This window comes from Paroedura picta, chromosome 4 (genome assembly GCF_049243985.1).
Source record: "Paroedura picta isolate Pp20150507F chromosome 4, Ppicta_v3.0, whole genome shotgun sequence".
Taxonomy (NCBI): Eukaryota; Metazoa; Chordata; class Lepidosauria; order Squamata; family Gekkonidae; genus Paroedura; species Paroedura picta.
In genome coordinates this window covers 106243323-106259138 of record NC_135372.1, presented here as the reverse complement: position 1 = coordinate 106259138, position 15816 = coordinate 106243323, and the positions used below count along the sequence as shown (strand labels likewise).

The 15816-nt window shown below is 44.1% G+C and overlaps 1 protein-coding gene across 3 annotated transcripts in view; it reads left to right on the top strand.

The window, feature by feature from the left end:
* KCND3 (potassium voltage-gated channel subfamily D member 3) overlaps positions 1-15816 on the top strand; it is a 425461-nt gene that overhangs the window by 327575 nt on the left and 82070 nt on the right. For all 3 annotated transcript variants that reach the window (XM_077334907.1, XM_077334905.1, XM_077334906.1), the window contains exon 3: positions 3046-3208. In XM_077334907.1, coding sequence (XP_077191022.1) covers positions 3046-3208 — 163 coding nt within the window. The remainder of the gene's footprint in view (positions 1-3045; positions 3209-15816) is intronic.

Below are 15816 nucleotides of genomic sequence, written 5' to 3'. Positions count from 1 at the left end.
GGTAAACTGCAGCAGTCTTTTTGTGTTAGGCTCCCCCTCCCATTGCAGCCATTTTGTTTCTGTACCCACTGCACCATGTGAGACTTTGAAAGATGCTCACAGGCTCAGAAAGTTTGGGCAGTCCTGCTGCGATCTAGAATCAGCCATATCCTCCAAGGAAATGGATCACTTTAGTCTGGAGATGAGCTTTAATTCCAGAGAATCCCCGGGTTGCATCTGGGGATTGGCATCCTTATTTGGCACATGCTGCAGTGGTTCAAAAGGAAAGAAAGTAGCAGTCTGTATATGCTCACAGGAACCTTTCTTCTAGGGTTGCCAACTCTGGGTTGGGGAAATTACTGGAGATTTGGAGCCTCAGAAGGTTATAATACATTAGAATCCAGTCTCCAAGCAGCCATTTTTTCCAGGGGAACTGGTTTCTGTCATCCAAAGGTCACTTACAGTTCCCAGAGATCCAGGGGTTTACCTGAGCTATCATAAATGAAGCCCTGACATACCTTATGCTATTTACATGCTGATTTCATTTAAATAAGGGTCATTTCCTGCTTTTATGGTGCCATTTTGCTGGAAAATCTCTCTTTTGCTGTTTTCTGTTCTGATATATTTAATTAGTGTTCTGGGATTACTTTCTTTGTAAAATAATTAAATGTTCTTTTTAAGGCTTTTCTCCTGGAGTGTTTCTTGATTGGGTAGCTTAGTGGCATTTTAAGAGCACCAAGCATACAATGGGACACATTTGTTCTGATCCATGTATAAGTCTCAAACATGACTGCTCCCAGTTCAGTATTCATAATAGTGATAGCATAATAGAATTCCCAGTTCAGTCATGGGGATACTGAGAAATGAAGCACAGAGTTATCATTTCAAGTATGGACTTTGATGAAGAGCTAAAGTAGCTAATCTCAGTGTTTGTTCAAAATATATGAAGATGTTGATTAATAAAACTGATCTGGTTTGTGGGAAATGACGAAGAAATCCAGAGGGATCTGAAAGAAAACTAAGACAGAATGTTCATTGGCAATATTATGTTCCAGGGCTGGTTGTGGAGATTTGATGGAGAGAGAGATTTGCCTTGACTGTTCTTATAATTGGTCAAAAAAGAATTTTCTACCCCACCCCAATTTCCTTCCATTTCATTCTAATGGACAACCTCCGATTGCATAATGTATTGGTGAAGATAGAAAATTGACCTGTAAGCTTCAATATCACAATGAACTGCCCAGAAGTACTGGAACACTGATGTTACAGAAATGATTGCGGAGACTGTCTTGTGTGACCTTCCATTTACTTCTAGTTTCCTTTCTTTCTTCTTTTGGTTTTTTTTTGTTTATACTTGTTTAATGGGCAGCCTGAGTGGTTAATTAACCAAAGTGAGAAATGATTTGTAGACTCCCTTGTGGGACAGCAGTCAGAATGAAATATTGTTGAAATTGGAACAATTACCTGGACTTAGAATTACAATCCTGTGACAGATGCAGTTTTATGGCCATAAGTTTTCTACAGGACCAGGTAAACACTACATACAAAGCAAGGGGAGGGTTACAATTTGGGTTTTCTGATGCAGATGCCAAAATATCTTGAGTTGGCTCCGATTCCAGTCCCTGTGAAAGCCAACTCAAAGTTGCTAATTATCCCTAGGCTTCCAGATTTGGACTGCATTTTTTTTTCTTTGGAGGTTGAAATGAGCAAAATTTTCTTTCTCTCTTTCTCTTAAGACATTCTAATTGGTCTAGCTAGAGACAATAGGAGTGTCCAGTACCCCACTCCAAGCAGGGGACAGAGATTTAGAGGAATTAAATGTTAGAGAAACTTCAGGGAGGAACTCCAGGTAGAATTGCCATGAAACGTTTCTTTGACTTGGCCTGACCTGGTAAGTGGGCAGGGGAAAAAAAGGTAATAAAACTCTAGTGAGCAAGGAGAAAAGTTTATTTTGTACCAAGTCCATTTGAGCAGACAGAACTCTTAACTGAAGTCTGAAGGAGGCAGCTATTAAACATGCATTCACCTAGACAACTGGAGGAAGCTGCAAGGTAATGGAAACTCTGAACTCCTAAGCTAAGTAGCTTGTACTATATTTTAACATCCGATAGAGTGAGAGAGAAAGGAATTGCATTATACCCTTTTCTTCTGAATCCCTTGCTTAATCTGGTGCTGTGCTCAAAGTATGCCTGTGAACATTTTGTCTTTAATAAGCACTTCAAAATTTTGGATTCTGGTAGTAGTATTGAACACTATTCCACTTTCTTGGACACTTTATTTTAAAAGGAGTATTGGGGAAGGAAGGCAGTTGGTAGGGGAACACAAAGCAGCACATGGGCCCCATGGGGTCCAGGTGCTAGACAGCAGGAGACACAGAGGCAAGGCCTCAACATTTGAAAGGGAAGTTAGGAGTCCTGATCCTCTTAGGAGGCTATTCCTACAAAGAGAAATAAGCCTCTCCAGATGTTGGGGAAAACTTGGAGGGCAGGGTGGAACAGGGCTTGCAAGCCAGAGCAGGTCCATTCCACTGCATGATTCAAGACATTAAGCCAGCTCAGTTTCGCTTTAAAAATCCCTAGAACCAAGGTGGCTTGCAATAAATAGGTAAAGCTTAAGCAACTCATCCATCAACACAAGATCTGTTTTGAATATAAAGTAAGCCAACTTGGGCTGGAGGATAATCTGTCATTTTTACAGAGCTCTAGTCTGCTTTTATGCACTGGCCGGAGGGGTATATTCTAAAAAGTGCTAAATGATGAATTTGATAAAGCAGACTGCTGACTATAAAAGCTCTTGCCGCAACAACCAGTTAAGTAGCAATGCCAGGAGTCATAGAGAGAGTGCACGGTGCACACAGGAGGCCTCCAAGTTTCTCCCATCTGAAAGCAGCCAATGTATAGCCCTTCCAGCTGATCCCGAAGCTCAGGGAACATCGGAGTCACTTTTGATGTAGCACTAATATATGACCGCTCTTGTTCCTACTTTATTCCAAATGGATTTGCAAATGTTTCAACTATCGTTAGTGGGTTTTCTACTCAAAATGTCATTTTCTCTCTTTTGCATTAGTTATGGAGACATGGTACCCAAGACAATTGCTGGCAAGATATTTGGCTCTATTTGTTCACTGAGTGGCGTGCTGGTCATCGCTCTGCCTGTGCCAGTGATCGTTTCCAACTTCAGCCGGATTTACCATCAGAATCAAAGAGCTGACAAGAGAAGAGCTCAAAAGGTAAGGTGCTAATGCATCCAAAGCTGTACTGCATGGATTGAATTCATCACTAATGTTTCTTTACCAATGCTGGTGAAGTCTAGCATAACAACAACATGGAGAAGATACCTTTTATATGCCTAAGAGGCATCTTTTGCATGCTGATTTGCACAAGAACTTTCACTGCTTGGTCAGTGTAATTCAAGTAAGGTGTGAAATAGCCATCACACATCATAAGCCACTGACAGAGCACTTCAGAACATCTCATCATGCCTCAAACGCAACGATTTCCCATGGATGCAGTTTGTGCATTCAGCTGTGAGAGTTCAATCTTGGATGGTCAACTGATGTTAAATCAACTGTGGAACATGCATGTGTGAACTGGCCAGAATTTCAGCAGAGGCCATCATTACATCTTGGTGCTAAAAACTAGTCACAAGGATAAGTGCCTGAGTGACTTGTTGACAGCAGTTTTAAACCCCGTGCAGAAAACCAAGTTTGTCAGTATTGTGACAAAACAATATAGTGGTTGTTGGCAATCATTTTAGCTATTTGTTTTGATTAAGAAAGCATACCCATATTTACGGCCACTGAAGATGATGGACTGGTTTCATGTATGCAACGAATGACCACTGGAAATAAGAGCATTAGAAGAACTCTGCTGAATGAGACCAATGATCTATTTAGTCCAGCACCCTATTTGTCACAAGAGCTGACCTAATGCCCTGGAAAGCTCACAGAAGAGACACAAAGGCCTGACCCTGATGCTGTTCCTACCAGCTGGCATTTAGCTGTGTACTGTTAGCAGAGTTTCATTATGCAAAGAGGAGTGCAGAACCATCTGCTTAAAAGAATTATTTATCCTATAGTGTGTGTAGCATAGCCAGGGGATCCTAGGAGTATCTGGCAGCCAAGCAAAGGTGCCTTGCCATTGCCTGCCTTTGTGTCATGACCACTAGTGTTCTTGGAAGAACTCCATCCGAGTCCTTGATGATCTCCCATCCAAATACTAGCTGAAGTCAGCCCTGCTTAGCTGCCCATATCTTACAAGATTGGGCTTGTCTGGGCTATCCAAAGGGCTCCTTAAAAGACAAGCAGTTTTATTATGAAGAGAAACAGCTTTGTGGAGAAAGAGAAGAGATTGTCTCTAGCTATTCTGTTCTATATTGTGTATTCTGGGGGTGAGCAGGGAGGAAGTGTGCTCCAAAGAGCAGGAAGTCTCCTATGACCCAATCAAGACATAGAAAGGACTATTTAAAAATATCAAGAAGTTCTTAATGTAACTGTGCTAAATACATATCTCTTCTGATGCCCCTTGCAGGGTATTCTTCATATGTTGTTCAATCATGCACACTACAGATCTTGCATATTTCAACATACTGCTTCCTAATTTAGAATTGCCATTCAGCCATCATGGCTAATAACCACTGGTGAATTCATCACCCACAAATTTGTCTAATATCTATTTTTAAGTCTCCTAGACTTGTAACCCTCACTATATCCTGTAATTCAACAAAGTTTTCTGTGAGGAAGGACTTTCATTTGTCTGTCCTGTATCTACTGCCCATCAATTTTGTTTGGTGCCTTCAAATTATAATATTTTTGAAGAGGGAAAACTTCCTTTATCCACACTATGCATAATTCTGTTAAAATCTGAAGTGTCCTCACTTAGTTGCCTTTTTGTCCTATAAAACAGTGGTCCCCAACCTTTTTATCACCGGGGACCACTCAACGCCGGGGACCACTCACCAGGGACCACTCAACGCCTTTTAATGAGGCCCGGTGGGGGTGGGGGGTAGTTTACTTCTCTACTCTCAACCACTGCCCTAATGCTCTCTGATTGCTATGGCAATGTTTAAACATCCCTTCAAAATAAGATACAGACATGCCACAACAATGAAGTGTGTTGTAAAGGGCTGGGGGGGATGAAGTAAAGGGCCAGGGGGGGGAGAAGGCGTCCTTTGGGGCCCACCTCCAATTAGTCGAAGGACCACATGTGGTCCGTGGCCCACAGGTTGGGGATCGCTACTATAAAACACCCGTCAACTCTTTTGCCTTTCTTCATGGAGGAGGCATTTCAAACCTTTGATCATTTTGATTACCATTTTCTATACCCTTTCAAACTATCTGATACTTCAAATTTGGCTACAGCACAGATCTATGGGAGAAGTAGCTAACACCCAAGAAGATAGAGACAGCTCAATGAGATCAGAACATGCTGGGAAAGTGGGCAAAGGAGAACAAGATGCAATTCAATAAAAACAAATTCAGAGTTCTACAACTACAACAAAAATGAGAAGCATGCATGCTGGATGAGAAATACATTTCTGAGTACCAGTGTGTGAATGAGAACTTCCACCCAATCTGCAAAACACTACTGGAACTGTCATAAACCCCAGAGTTTCAGGGCAACCTCGTTGGAAAAGCTTGTGATTTGTGAGGGATCCAATTGCTTATTTCCACACTTTTCAAAGATCTCTTTTATTTCTACACTCTGCTTCCTGCCACGTTACCTGTTGTTAACACATGAAAGGATCTGTCTTGGTATCCCATTATTGTTAAGCTTATTCATGCACCTCCAGTGAGAGATGTATGTATGTTTTGTCAATATAGAGCAATATACCACTTCTGGTATTAACTCCTGGCTATGATTATTATCAAGAGCCTCTTGTGGCGCAGAGTGGTAAGGCAGCTGTCTGTAAGCTTTGCCCATGAGGCTGGGAGTTCAATCCCAGCAGCCGGCTCAAGGTTGACTCAGCCTTCCATCCTTCCGAGGTCGGTAAAATGAGTACCCAGCTTGCTGGGGGGTAAACGGTCATGACTGGGGAAGGCACTGGCAAACCACCCCGTATTGAGTCTGCCATGAAAACGCTGGAGGGCGTCACCCCAAGGGTCAGACATGACTCGGTGCTTGCACAGGGGATACCTTTACCTTTACCTTTATGATTATTATCTCCTGGCAAATAGATGGGGAAGAAATGGAGATAGTGACAGATATTATTTTCCTGGGCTCCAAGATCACTGCAGATGGGGACTGCAGCAAAGAAATTAAAAGACGCTTGCTCCTGGGGAGGAAAGCTATGGCAAATCTAGACAGCATCCTAAAAAGCAGAGACATCACCCTGCCAACAAAAGTGCATTTAGTCAAGGCTATGGTATTCCCAGTTGCAATGTATGGCTGCGAAAGTTGGACCATGAGGAAGGATGAGCGTCAAAGAATTGAGGCTTTTGAACTCTGGTGCTGGAGAAGACTCTTGCGAGTCCCTTGGACTGCAAGGCAAACAAACCGGTCAGTCCTAGAGGAGATCAGCCCTGACTGCTCCTTAGAAGGCCAGATCCTGCAGATGAAACTCAAATACTTTGGCCACCTCATGAGAAGGAAGGACTCCCTGGAGAAGAGCCTAATGCTGGGAGCGATCGAGGGCAAAAGAAGAAGGGGACTACAGAGAATGAGGTGGCTGGATGGAGTCACTGAAGCAGTAGGTGCAAACTTAAATGGACTCCGGGGAATGGTAGAGGACAGGAAGGCCTGGAGGATCATTGTCCATGGGGTCGCGATGGGTTGGACACGACTTCGCACCTAACAACAATAACAACAACATGATTATTATCATTAGTGTTACATTTATTTCTGTGTGGAGGTATGACACCCTGAATTTATTTATTCTGTATACTATTCATGCATAATTAACAGTAATCAGTGCTGTATTTGATATAATATACTATAAAATTTCCTATATGGCTTGATGGACACTGACAAAGTGGAGAAAAGCTACACTTTTGTGATGTATATCATTGGGGATTCAATTGTATCTAAATGAGGAGGGTAATAGAACACAGTGTAATTAAGAAGGTGGGAGAGAATCATTGGTAATTGCACAGGTCAGTAGAGTTTCCGGCTTTTTCTGCCTTGGCATGGTCTTGACTTGACGCATTTCGACTTGGAGCAAGTTGGCAACACTAATTGTATGTGCAATGGGAATGTTTCTGAAATCCCTGTAAGCTGAATTTCTCCTTGAGTTCTGCATTCTTGGGAATGTTCACTACAGCCTGGCATTCAAGGTTCGTTGTATTCCTTGCATACATACACTAAAAACAAAAACAAAAAATTAAATCAAACTTTGCTAGACCTGTTTTTATCGGGAAGTGTTATCACTAAATCTCAGCTCACAAGGGATTGATGTTGAAGGAGCGGGGTCATTTTTAAAGGGGAGGGATGCTTAAGAGCACAAACTTAAAAATATACCCTTTGGATGGCAATAATAACTATTTATATTTTAAATATATTGTTCATGTTTTTGTAATTGTTTGTTTTCTTATTGCACACAAAAGCCAAAATCCTCCCTCCTTTTGGAAAGCCAAGTTTTGAAGGAGTGGGGGACTCCATTATCATCTTTTTAAAATTCTCCGTTCTTTCAGGAAGTCAGCTAAAGCAGGGCTTAACAGCAAAGTGGAACCAAGAGATAAAACAGGGGAACTATGGGAATGCTGTCAGTCCCTTTGTAATGGTTAACAGGTGGCAGATCTGTCTTTTCCTTATTGTGGTGCCCATGAAAATGTACTCCACAGTCTGTGATGCTTGGCCTCACTACAACTCTGTGAGTTGGGCACTTTGTTTTCTGTCATTGTTGTTGTTCATTTGAGAAATGGAAAATGTAGTGACAACTTCCTGCTCAAAGTTCCCTATCCCTCTGTAGGATGGCCCTTCCCTGTTTGCTCTGCTTTATCTCTGCTGATTCTGATCGTACCAGAAGGACTGTCATGAGTTCAGTGAATGCAGTGCTTAGTGTTCAAGAACAAGGATGACTCTGTTGTCCATTTCCTTTACTGAGGTAGGGTTGTAGCTTTCCTGAGTTTATGGTACAGGACTCTTCCTGCTTATGGCTACATGCTTGTCCTATGATGCCTGTGTGGGATATATGGTACAGCCTGCTGATCTTTTAATTCAGCACTGGGATAGGGAGGGATTTTGTGTCCATAAATGTAAGAGCCTTCTGTACATCAATGTCTTTTTAGGCTGTGTGCCTGTCAGGGGCTAATGCCTCACATTGTCTCTTTGAGTGACAGGCAGTTCAGACAGGATTCTGTGGAGAGTGTCAGTTAAGAAATGACTGTTGGGAACCGACAATTGAAGAAGAGATAGTTTAGTACTGACGAAGGACTTGGAAGGAGGCAAAGAGGAAAGAGAGAATCACAAAACGTCCACATTCAAGTTGAAAAAGGGCAGAGCTTCTAGTGAAGAGAAGTAATCTGTGCCCAGTGAAAATGGAGATATAGCTCTTTTTATAACTCTTCATAGAGGCTTGATTCCCTGATTTTTATATATAGAATGTTTTTTTGGAATTTGGTTATATGTTCCTGCTTCCTAAAGAACTGATACATAGGAACCTATGTTTGAGTGTTTAACCTTTTTACCATTGAGAAGCCCCTGATTCTTCAGGCTTTGAGAAACCCCAGAACTTGTGCAATACAGAATATGGTTGAGAAGCATAGCTGTGTACATGCCCACCTGGGGCTTCTCCCTTTTTCACCCCCTCCAGGCCCATCATTGTCCATTTTGGGAGGTGGGAGCATGCCCATATGTGGTCATATCACCTAATAAATGCTGAACATTTTTTTAAAAAATAAAAGAAATTAATTAACTCCCACCTACTTAGGAAACCCTTTTAGGGCTGTTAAGAAACCCCAGGGTTTCACTAAACCCTGGTTGAGAAAGCCTGGTTTAAACATACACTGAAAAGAAAGGTTCTTTATGCAAACTTTCATAGACTGCTGAAAAGCAAAAACACTTACATTTTGGCAAGAAATTCACTGGATTTAGTGTGATTATAAAGTTACCTCAGTTCTATTATGGCTTCACCCCATAATCTTATTCCTGATTCCACCTGACCTTTTTCCATCCAAGTGAAAAAAAATATTTTGGTTATTTTTGAACTTTCAAAAGCCTCTTGTGTGCTATTACAAAAAGCAGAATATAAGCCAGTGATTTTGTCTCTTCCAAGAACTAACTGAGTTGGGCCATATTATTATTATTATTATTATTATTATTATTATTATTATTATTATTATTATTATTATTATTATTATTATTATTATATTTCCCGCTTCTCCCGACAGGCTCGAGGCGGGTCACAACAACTCGCATTAAAATTCTCATTAAAACATCAATCTACTAACATGACGGCTAAAAATCCCATCCCTCCCCCAATTATCAAACAGGTGAAGAGGAAAGGATAGGGGAGTAGCGTACACTCCAACTCCTGGGGGGGGGAGCGATGTCCCTGATTCGCTGACCCCAGCCTCAACCATAGACCTGGTGGAAGAGCTCCGTTTTACAGGCCCTGCGCAAAGCTGACAAATCCCGCAGGGATATCTTTAACCGCTCCTGCAGAGCGGAATAAATAAAAAGTAAGCCCTAAGGGGGAGGAGAAATGGCGGGCTCTGTCCGGGACAAAAACTCGGAGGGCACAATCAGGAGCTGTGAAGCGGCCCTCTGAGTGTCACTCCCAGTTCCCCATTGGCCACTTGGCCCAGCCTCACCTTGCATGGCCAGGGACTCACCGCATACAAGGAGAAGCAGCCTTCCCCGACGGTGAGTACTCCCGCTGGCTTCCCCTCGCCCAGACACACACACACACACAACCCCCCTGGCTTCCCACCCAATGGGCCGCCACTGCTTCCTCACGCCCAGAGACACACACACACACTCACCAGCCAATCCCCCGTGACCGCCCCCCCCGCGATTGCCCCGCTGCCACGTCCTCGCCCCCACAGACACACACAGCCACCCACCCACCGCGCTCTCCCACCCCTTCCCCCACCCCACACATCCACACACTCTGCTCTACCCCCTCTTTCCTTACCACCTCCCCCTGCGATCCCCCCCCGTGATTTCACCTACCTCTCTGCCTGCCTTCCTTTCTTCCTTCTTACTTCCTGACTTCCTCTAGTTCTCCATCTCCTTCCTGTCTCTCTGTCTCTCACTCTCACTTGCTTCCTGTCTTTCTCCTTTACTTCCTCTCTTTCTCCCTTCTACCCATTCTTTCAACCACCCCCTGCCCTTCTTTCTCCCTCCCATACCTCCTTTCGTCTTCTTCGTTTTTTACCTACAGTCTTCCTCCCCATTCTCTAGCGCCCGCTGTCTTTCTTCTACAGCGGGCTTAATTTCTAGTTCATAATATAATTGTATGACAGGGCAGGACAGCCATAGACCAACCAATATGAAGAAAATAGATGTAGAGGCTACTCAGAAAGAATGCCACCAGGCTTGCTTATGAATAAGCAAAGTTCCAAGAAACACCAAGTGTGCTGGACCTAACAACAGCATGGATAACACAACCTATATAGGATGAACCATCTTCTGTTTCCTGCAAAGAGGCTCCATCCTCTGGTGCTGATGGTATTTCAATCCCAAATCTGAGCTCTACTCTGGTGACAATCAACAACTTTTGGAAAGTATTGCAATCAGGGGAGGGGGACTATTCCTGAGATACTGATGACAGATGAAGGTCACCTTTATGAGCAGTCAGAGAAATTGAATCAGTTGAGATTGCAGCTTGTATCTATCTCATAACAAGCAATTTGGTGGGTGCAGATATTGAAGAAATCACAGATTTTGGTGGCAAACAAAAGAGAATTTCATTTGTCCTGCTTGATGGATACTATCAGGGTGGAACTGTGGATTTACTTTATGGGAAAGAAGTTATGGCTCCTCCCATTTTTGATCCTCACTCCGGCAGAAAACCACTGACATTTTATAATGCAAGCTCAACAGCAACACAACAGCAGCCAAATACACTACGTCAACATCATATTTATTATGTTGGCATAAAAGGTTTGCTAGCAGTCCTAACAGCAGTCCAGTGGGTGTAACAAGAAGACAGAGTCACACCATAAATCAAGACATTTAAAAAAAAATAAGTCACCCTACAAATACTGATGATCCAAAGGTTTAAGCAAGTTTTTCTTTCCTGGCAGACGTGAACATTAAATAATGCTCTCAGTAAATCTGAAAATAAAACAAAAGGCAGCTGATGTGACTCTCTGGCATTTTAATCCTCCAGGGGAACCTCCAGTAATTTACTTTCTTCTAATTAGCTCTAATAGTACCTGGACACCTCCTTGTCTTTTTCAGGAAAGGCTGAAACAAAGCTCTTGCACATCACAGTATCTACCGATAAGTCCAAGTGACAGGCAGAGCGACGTGAGCCATAATGAGTCGGGTTTCTTTCTCCCCCCCGCCCTGCGACAAAGGCTGTGGAACAATCTATTATTAAATATGTGGTTTATAAACACAAAAAGGAAACAGCACATGGAAATGATGGAGCTGTAAGAGAAGAAACCATGAATAAAACATGTGCCCGCTTCCTTGGATCTCTCTGGCAAGCCGATGTGATTTGAGAAAGAAGGTTTGAGCTGTAAGTGGAGCCTTCCACAATACTGTTTCCTTTTTGTTTCTCACACTGATCTCCTGCTTTCTTTTGGAAAGCTCAGTTAGAACAGCATTCAAGGGCCTTCCAAGCTTTCTCCACTAGGCAGAGCATTGTGTAAACTTTAACAGGGTGGTCTCAGAATATTTTTTGCAAACGGATTGGGTTGGCATAGGTTTGGAATGGCTAGCCCAAGCAACTTGATTGCCATCCAGGCAAGAGGGCTAAACCTCTTTATAGCTCTATCCAGGCAGTGTGGAAGGACATCATAAGGACATCTCTCTTGTTGTTGTTAGGTGTGAAGTCGTGTCCGACCCATCGTGACCCCATGGACAATGATCCTCCAGGCCTTCCTGTCCTCTACCATTCCCTGGAGTCCATTTAAGTTTGCACCTACTGCTTCAGTGACTCCATCCAGCCACCTCATTCTCTGTTGTCCCCTTCTTCTTTTGCCCTCAATCGCTCCCAGCATTAGGCTCTTCTCCAGGGAGTCCTTCCTTCTCATGAAGTGGCCATGACATATCAGTCTTACAAGACTCACCATGTGCCTCTGCTACCTCAGTAACCCACCTCCACAATTCTGTGGCATCCCCCACTCAATCATTGTAGCCTGTGGCAACTAGAATGTCTGTGGTATGGCTTAATACAAGTATCTTCAGCCTAGAAAACTAGAGAAAAATATACCTAAATGTATCATAGTCAAGATGACAGAGCATAATTCCTCAGTTCAAGATATTGTGACACTGGCTTTTCCAGAGGCATGCAGGGTTTTAGAAAAATCCTAAACACATCTGCTTGGAGCTGATTCCTGTGCTGTAACTAGTACAAAAAGGATTCACATTTCAGTACTTTCATTCCAGCAGGTTTCCAGAGTGCTCCAGTCCAATTTTACAATTTAAAACGTGTCTTGATTGAACTAGCACTTCTCATTAAGGGGGGTGCGGAGAAATGCAGCTTAACCAGTAATGAATTAACCTGCCTCATTTTACAGCATTGTAACTGAACTTCATGCAGCAGTAATGTTATATGTTACTTAGAAACTTACTGCTAGATAATAGTTCCCCATTCATTCTACCCTGTATAATTTAAGCATGAAACTAAAACTTTAACATTTGGTATCATCCTTATAATAAAATTCAGCAAAGCCATGCCCAATCAGAGTTCCAGCACCATAACCTTCCCCATTTTCCCAATACCATTTTAAGCACACTTCTACTAATTCTGTGATAATCTGCAGCAATATTCATGCCTTCCAGCCTCTCATTTAACAAAAAACGCCACTTTACCTGTTTCAAATAGCATTTTTGAGGCAGGTGGGCATTTCCATTGCACTAAGAAGACTTGTCCCCAAATTTTTGTGGCATAAACAGAGCCACAGCTTTATTGAAATACATACCTCATACCATGAGCGTCGACACCTCAAAGGTGGATCTGTGACCGCCCCTCCCCTGCTGCAGCCAGCAGACTGCAGTCCCAGAGGGTGGGGAAACCCTTAGTGGGCCCACTTGCAGGGGAACTGAGCAATCCATTGGCCAGCTCCCCCTAACCATCAGACCCACTAGGCCCCTGGGAAGGTTAGCATTGGAATGTCCCATGGGCACCAGCCTCTAACGGAGCTTTCCCAGCTACCCCAACATGTGCAGAGGCCAACCCCCTGACTGGGAAGTGGCCCCCAGTTCACATGAGTAGCCTCTTTAAAGAGGCTCCCACAAATGGGCCTCAACCTAGCACACAGATGCAGGTTGTGCTCCTGAGATCCGTCCCCCAAAACAACCACCTCATAACTGCGGCAGTCTAGAGAGCCCCTGCTCCCGCCAACACTCATGTGCCAAAGAGCTCATGCACAGCTGCTCTAAGGCCGCCAAGCCAAAGTTCCTGGCCCTAGTCCAATAAATGAACATCATACATCCTGAACAAGATTGAAGCACTGCCTTTGAAAACAGGACAATGTGTCTGCTATGTGGTTGTTTGTGCCTGGAATATACTTCACAACAAAAGAAATGTTATTCTCCAGGCAGGTCAGCACCAGCCTGTGCACCAGGTCCACAACCTGCTCAGAGTGGGAGGATTATCTATTCACCACTGTAATTCACAACCAAATGTGGTGATGGGGGGAAGCAATGCCAGTGTTGGACAGTGCCAGCCGCCTGCAAAAATCCCTGCCCAGCACCACTGCCTTGCAGGTAAAATTAAGGCGAATCAGCAACATTCGCATGTCCCAGAGAGCGCACTTCTCCCAAGCCAAAAGGTGACTCAAACAGGAGGCCAAGGCCTCGACCTTGTCCATGGGAAGGCAGGAGCACCCAGCCACAGAATTAATGATAATCTCAAGCTAGGTGATGCGATCAGCACAGCCCTCAGTTTTTCATGCTCAAAAGGGATCCTCAGCTTACCTGGCAACCCCTGAAAAATGCCAAGGTGTTCGGCACATGCCGTGGACTCAGCCGGCCACATAAAAAACAAACAAAAAAACATTGAGGTAGTGCATGACGAAGGGGCAGCCAGCCCATTCCAAGAAGGAGCTGAAGACTTCAAAAGCTGTGCACGCCACCGAGCACCCCACGAGCATGGCCATATCAACATACCACATGTCATTAAATTTGAAAACCAAGTGGCAAAACTTGCCTGGGTGGACACCCAGCTGCACTCCCGTACCAAAGCCGCAGCCTGATTTAAGGAAGTGTACTGAACAGAATACAGGGCAGGCTCAATGAAATCATTCACTGAGGCACGTCTAGGATAAGACAGATGGTGAATGAGATGAAACTCCCCGGGCACCTTCTTAGACACAAGTGGAGACACCCACAAGTTCACCATGGGAGGCTTCAGAAAAGACCCCACAACCTGGCCAGCTGCCAGTTCCTTCTGCAGCTTCACCTCCACCACACCTGGCTCTGCTGCACCAATTTCAAATTAAAACATGCGGTGGCCACCCTAGGCCCTGTGAAAGGTTTGTGGAATCTGTGGGGAAAACCTTCTCTGATGTAAGCAGTTGCAGCCCTATAGTGGTACACTGAAAGCAATGGAAACAAAACATCAAGCTTTGTTGGAGAAGGAGCCATGGAGTCTAAAAGTGAAGAGCTAAGACATTGTGGGTTTTCCCTCTCCACTACCCCCTGCCCCACCACCTGCCAAACCGGATCCACCCCCTTCATAGAGGAAGGCTGGCCCTTCTGAAAGGATATGATCCCCAGCAAACCTTGAACCCGTGCACAAACGTGCATTTTTTTCTGCTGGAGCCAGCTTGATTGTATTCCCAGCAAACGCCCTTAGGGTCCCTGCGTGCCAAAGCATGGGCACCTTCAGAGACGCTACTGTACTTCTGTCAGGGACCAAAAGCTAGCAGCTATACATCTGCATTCCATCTGTCCCACCTAGCAAGGGAGTTGCTGGATGCCCTCTTGTGAAAAAACATCATCATATCTAATGGTCATGGCCTCTCCACCAAAGAGCTTGGAATCGAAAACATTGGCTAGGTGGTGACCCAGATTTTACCTGCTTTCAGGAAAAACAACAGTCACCAGACTGAGATACTCAGCATAGCCACACAGCCATGCCAACAGGGACTTGTCCCCATCATAGGCAACCACCTCCTTCAGCTTCTCCTGCACGCTAGTCCTCACAGCCCTCTCTACAGGTCTAATGAATTAGAACACCCACTCAAATCCTTGCCATGGAGTTTGGCGACTAATGTGTACCAGGTAATTCACTGATATCCTCATAACCCTTAGGACGGTCAAACAAAACCCACTGACCATAAACTTTTTGTCGGTGTTCCCTGGGCTCCAGCTGACATTGCAACAGCCAGGAGGGGACCCCAAGCACAAAATCCCACCCTCATCCAGTACTCGGGGTCCCAAGGACCAACCCCATCCTCTTCATCAGAAGAGACCAACTCACCACTCAAAGAGCGAGATGGATGACGTACACAGGAGTTCCTGGACCTCTTCTTCCCTCTTGGTTTAGTCACTGCCCCAGCTGCTGGAGCTGCAGCTGTTGAGATCACTGCCTGTGTACCCAAGTCCTCTGAACAAATCGACTAGACAGACCATTGGTCTGATCCAACATGGCTACACTTATGTTCTTATGAGTGGTCCAATTTTTAATTACTATTAATTTTGTACACAGTACTGCAATTGTCCTACAGTGTGTTTTTATCAGTATTTAAAAGTAAATATTGCTAGGATCATGTGAACTTGT